This window comes from Belonocnema kinseyi, chromosome 2 (assembly GCF_010883055.1).
Source record: "Belonocnema kinseyi isolate 2016_QV_RU_SX_M_011 chromosome 2, B_treatae_v1, whole genome shotgun sequence".
NCBI lineage: Eukaryota > Metazoa > Arthropoda > Insecta > Hymenoptera > Cynipidae > Belonocnema > Belonocnema kinseyi.
The window spans coordinates 69,473,389-69,479,525 of record NC_046658.1 but is presented as its reverse complement, the minus strand read 5'-3'; the positions used below and the strand labels follow the sequence as shown (position 1 = coordinate 69,479,525).

Below are 6,137 nucleotides of genomic sequence, written 5' to 3'. Positions count from 1 at the left end.
CGTTACCGGCTGATGCCGTTGGAATTGATTGTTAAAATATATTTTTTTACATCTTTTATTGTTAAGCTTTGTACTTAAACGTAGTTTTCTTTCGGCTCTTGCTTCGAACGTTCAAAAAAAAGTTCGAACGTTCAAAAAATGTTGAGGTTCAGAAAAAACATGAAATAATTTTCAGTGAAGTTCCTACCAAAATGCAGTACCTAAGCGTACTTTATTGTACTCTAATACATTTCCCAAAGTTTCAGCTCGATATTTTATTTACAAAAAAAGTTTTTAGGTTCAAAAAAATATTCAGTGAACTGAAAAACTGTGGTCGGTAATATAGGTATTTAGCTGTGTCACATGCCCTTAAACGTAGTTTTCTTTCGGCTCTTGCATTTCTCAAAGTTTGAGACCGATATTTTATGTATAAAAAAAGTTGGAACGTTCAAAAATTGTCGAGGTTCAGAAAAAAGATTAAATAATTTTCAGTGAAGTTCCTACCAAAATGCAGTACCTAAATGTACTTTATTGTACTCTAATGCATTTTCCAAAGTTTCAGCTCGATATTTTATTTATAAAAAAAGTTCTTAGGTTTAAAAAAACATTCAGGGAACTGAAAAAGTGAGGTCGGTAATATAGGTATTTAGCTGTGTCACATGCCCTTAAACAAATTTTTATTTTATCTACTTACATTAAAAGATCAGTGCTAATGCAGGTGAAATAATGTGGGTAGAATATTAAATTCCATTTAAACCGCTTCAAATTCCAAACTTTTCAAGTAGAAATTTGGAATTTCATAAAGACAGATGAATTGTTAACCGAATAGTTGAATTTTCAACTAAAAATAGATTTTTCGTAAAATTCATTAATTCTCAATCAAAGAGTTGAATTTTCAACTGAAAAAGATTCATTTTTTTAAACAAATAGCTGAATTTTTAACTAAAAAATATCAGTTTCCAACCAAAAATAGAATAGTTACATTTTCAGTTGAAAAGATGATGTTTCCACAAAAAAAAAACAAATTTATTTTGAAAACAAATTTAATTGAACTTTTAACCAAGTAATTTTATTTTCAACCAAAAAGATAAATTTTCAACTAAGCTAATGAATATTCAATTGCAATACTTGAATTTTCAAGAAAAAATGAATTTTCAAACAATACGATTAATTTTAATCTAAAAAGGTCAATTCTCAACTAAAAAGTTGAATTTTCATCCAAACTAATAAATTTCCAAATAAAATGATGAATCTTCATCTGGAATAGATGAATTTAAAAAAAACGAATTTTTGGGAAATGAGTTCAATTTTGGACCAAGTAGTCTTCTTTCAACCAAAAAGAATGAATTTCCTACTAAACAGCTGATTTAAAAAATATATATATAAATTTTCAACGAAATATTTGCATTGAAAAATACAAAAAGACAAATTTTCAACTAAAAATTTGAATTTTAAACTAAAAAAAAAATCAAGTTACAACCAAAAAATGGAATAGACGATTCATTCTTACCAAAGAAGACAAATTTGATAGAAAATACTAAAATTTTAAATTAAAAAGTTAAATTTTCAGTCAAAAGAATTATTTGCAACGAAAGCGACGAGTTATCAACTGAAATGATGAATATTCAACTGAAATCATAAAATTTCCAACAAAAAGCCTAATTTTCTACCCAGAAAAATAATTCCAATCAAAAAAGTCAATATTCTCAACTGAAAAAGACCATTTTCCAAACAAATATTGAACCGCTATATTTTCAGTAAGAAAATTAATTTAAAAAAAAATTTTCAACAAAATAGTTAAAGTTGCAACTAGAATAATTAAATTTCCAATGAAAAAATTAATTTTCAGCCAACGAAAAAACGAATTTTCAACAAAAGAGGTTATTTACAACCAAGAGGATCAATTTTCAATTAAAATGATGAATCTTGAACAACAATTTATTTTTTAACAAAAGAGTAACTCTCAACTAAGTAATTAAATCTTCATTGAAAACGATTAATCCGGAATAAAAAATGTATTAGTTGATATTTCAACCAAAGACGATTACAATTTTTAATAAAAAATAATGAAATTCAACCCAAAATAGTTTAATGAAATATTGCAATTTAAAAAAAAATTAATCACGCTCTCGAAAAAATTTCTTGACTTTACATTAATTCCTTGACATTTCCAGCTTTTCTAGGTAGGGTAGATACCCTTTATAGTTGATCAAATCCTACTTTTATAAACGTCAATATTTTTTTTTCATTTTGTATACTATTTTTGATCAATGTTAAAAGTTAAATTATTTATACGATGCTGATTAGATGAAAAGATGAAGGTCAATCTGATAGGATTTTCCATAACACAGCTTGGTTATCAGAGATTCTCACATCGTTTATATGCATTTCGTCGATTGTTGTTCACATCAACCATGGGAATTGGAAAATATGCGCGATTCCAATTTGAGTGTTTTTGCGTTTTCAATTTTTAACGGTATTTTTTTTAACGCAACAGAACAAATATTTATGAAATACTCTGGGATTAGCCTTAAATTAATTATTAAAACATTACTTTATTAAAAGGGTTCATGTCACTTTTAAAGACTAGTGAATAAGCCTTAGTGAAATTTATTTTTAAGTCTTTGCAAAATCTGTTAAATCTGGTGTACACTCAAAAGCTGAGCAGTCAACCCCTATCGATTTTATCTAAAATTTCAAAACAACCCTATTAAGCCCCCAAAATCAAAAATTCCGTATAACATCAGCAACCCTGCTGCAAACTCAATCTAAAACCATTTAACTTGATTAATAAATCACATATAGAACCAAGTCTCATTTTGGTTTTCCGTTTAAACATAAATAAGAGCACCTAGTTTGAAATTCATCACAGAAAATATTTCTTTAAAATTTTAGTACACATCGCAAAGCAACAAAAAAAGGAAATTGCAATATATGAATCGTCTTTCAAGACACAATTGCACATACAAGTGAATTATTTCCAAAAGCAAATTAATAAGGTGAAATAAAAAATGTTCTATCAGAAAAATGAGAGCCTAGGATTATAAGTGAAATAAAAATTATGCGTACCTCGGTTGCATAAAGAACATCTAGAATCTTCTGTACAATTGGTGGAGGGTCTCCGTTGTCGCAGTCTTGGCACATAACTTCGATCGCTCTCAGTTTGCCAAAGTAAAAATCTCTTTCCTTCTCGAGTCCATCGACTGTCATTTTCAAATCCATGATCTGCAATAATTACAACAAAAATTACGAAAATGCATTTGAAACTCTGTTTGATTAATGATAATAACAATAAATCACCTGCGAACTAAGTTCGTCTACTTTTCCCGTATCCCCACGACTTCCAAGGTTTCCAGTTTTTGGCACGGGACGACTTGGCTGAACTTTGTTCACTGCGAATTTCAGGAAAATTGATCATTAAAAACTTTTGTCAAATTTTAAGCATTAGAAATAAAAATATTACAATTACGAATTACTCAACTTACACCAAATATCTAATAAAGAGAGTGAGTGGTAATAAATAGGTTATGACACAAAAATATACTTAGTGCACAAAAAAAGAAAAAAAAAACCAATCGCAAAACTAATGGCATTCTCAGATTAAAAATACAAACTATTAATCTGTCTGCTAGATTAATATTCATGCATAAGCCGTTGCAATGTTCTAAGTAAGGCATGGAAATTGGAAATAAAATTCAAATCGCAGAGGACTACATTCGTACCTTATACGACTTTAGCTGGAGACTGTGTCTATTTTAGAATGATAAATCTTTTACGAGTTATCCCAAGTCTTTAGCTAATCAAAAGGTAGAAGGATTCATACTCTTTAAAGGAATTTCAGACGGTAAAGAATGGACAAAAAGGAGAGAATAAAATGATAAGTTGATAAAAAAAGGAAAAATAATAATTACAAGATCGGCCTAACGACTTCATGGTAGGCATTTGAACTGGAGATGGAGGTCCCTCACCTATGAGGACGAATTTAATCTCTCGTTAATGAAACGAAGAATTTATAAGAAAATATTGAATATCTAATATATTCTAATATGCTTTGTAAATGGTATTCTACACAAAATATATGCCATTTCATTATTTAATTTTAAAAACTATCAGTTTTAGATCAATTTTAGTATATCCTAAGAAGTAAAAGTCTCAGAACTCACGACTGTGCAAAGTTATTGTTGATTTAACCCTTCATTCGAGAGTGTATCCTTTTATGTAAAAACAAATTCGACTCAGTATTTTGAAAAGCCTAAGATTTCCAGAGTTCTACAAAATTTTTCTACTGAAAAGTTAAAAAGCATCTTATTTTTGCAAATTAAAATCTCGAATTCAGGGTTACAATAAAAACGGAATTCTTGTTAATGAAAAACGGTTAAACACCCGAGGCAGTTTAACACCCAAAAGAGCGTTTAATTAGGAATGAAAAAAAGGAAAAATTATACGATGTACCAGTTCGAGAGGCAGGTTTGGGTGGCAGTTCACGAGGGGTTTGACGCTTGACCATCCCGGCACCACGAGGCGCATTGTGACCACCGCTGCCCATCGCTTCTCCTCCGCGCATTGCAAGGGCATCGTATGATTCTGTTCCTGCATTGTTCGCGTCAAAAAACTTCTTGAACCACTGCAAAAACTCAAAGTTGTCTTGGAATCTCCCTTTCACCAGCCTATCGATTGGTACAATCTGAAAATGATAGGTGAGGAAGACATACAGAACAAAATAAAATAAATTAAAACATACACAAGGATGGCCACTCACATCCTAGCAATCAATCCAGATTTCCCGATTTTGAAAGTTGTGCCAAGTATTTCAAATTAAAATAAACATTACTGCGCTATATAAAATAATTTGATTGTATCGTATTAGATTGTTCGAAAATGGGAATGAAGCAGAATAAAATGAAAATGGTAGATTTTACAGATAACTTTTTTCACATTCCAAAACCATTTTCTTCAATTTTCTAAACAATCAAATAAAATAAAACAAAAATAAACTTTTGTAACAATTTAAGTTTATAATAAAAATTGTTTGAGCATTCTTACAGTAGCTTGTTCATAAAAATGACATTTGACAAAATCGTTTAAAAATAATTCTAACAAAAATAGTAGAGATTAAATATTAAAATAGATGAGTTTGTTCTTTAAAATGACTAAATTGAACTTCATAACATTTAGAAATTAAAACAATTGTTACTATGCTTTTTTTACATTTTCAAATGCCCACCTTTAAAGAAACTTACCAAGATTATTACTATTAAAAAAAAATCACGGTTTACCGAATAGACGCCACCCTGAGTTGGCAAGATGGTTTAAAAATAAAAATTTGGGTTACAAAACAATACAATCGGATGTAAATAAAAAACATTCTTGTAAAAATTAAGAATTCGGGTAGATAAAATAAGAAATTAATTAATTATAGGTGATGAAAAATACTCAAACAAAACCTTAAATATGAACTCTATAAAATGAAGTGCGCTTTAGAAAAGGATCTTGAACCACTTACTCAAAATTTATATTATATATTTATATTATAAAAACCAATGAGGTACATATTAGTTTGATTGTTTTTTCGTTTTTTTTTTTTTTTTCATAAAAACTGATTTTGCCATTGAAAAGTGCGATTTCTAAACTGCGCAATTTAGATTTTACAGATACAATAACAGCCAACTTTAACATTTTTAGAAAGTGATTTGTTTTCTATTGTTCGCGGTAATATTTTTTTGCTAATTATACTGAGATAGGAGTTTGAAAGAAATCGAATATTCAAGATTTGTATACAAAGTGGTTTTTTTCCAAACGGATGTTTGTTAATCTGGATGTTTTCAGGCATTCTACATATTTTGATAAATATACATTTCAGAAATATTGGATTCCATTGCCAAAATTGTATATATCCCACACAGGACATTGTGTGGATATCGTATCCCATATCCTGCCGAGATATCCTAGGGATATGCCAAGGATCTCCTTTTGTTGTGAGGGATAATTCATAAAGGAGTTTATGTTGAACAATTGAAAAATGGCACTCTGTATTCACAGTCAATTCCAGAAGTAACTTTGAGATACGAGGGTAGTTCAATAAGTCCTTAGAATGAAGTATAAAAACAATTTTTTTTGGGTAAATTTTTTTTTATTTTTCAACATAATCTCCTTGGAGC

The 6,137-nt window shown here is 29.1% G+C and overlaps 1 protein-coding gene across 3 annotated transcripts in view; it reads right to left on the bottom strand.

Moving 5' to 3' along the window:
- LOC117166924 (microtubule-associated protein RP/EB family member 1) overlaps window positions 1-6,137 on the bottom strand; it is a 17,044-nt gene that overhangs the window by 3,336 nt on the left and 7,571 nt on the right. For 2 of the 3 annotated variants that reach the window (XR_004466326.1, XM_033351383.1), the window contains exons 3-6: window positions 4,432-4,663; window positions 3,891-3,947; window positions 3,280-3,371; window positions 3,049-3,204 (exon numbers count right to left, since the gene is read on the bottom strand). Coding sequence is in view for 2 of the 3 variants with exons in the window: in XM_033351383.1 (XP_033207274.1) it covers window positions 3,049-3,204; window positions 3,280-3,371; window positions 3,891-3,947; window positions 4,432-4,663 (537 nt within the window). In the remaining variant the exon portion in view is untranslated. The remainder of the gene's footprint in view (window positions 1-3,048; window positions 3,205-3,279; window positions 3,372-3,890; window positions 3,948-4,431; window positions 4,664-6,137) is intronic. The other variant, XM_033351384.1, reaches the window with a different exon arrangement.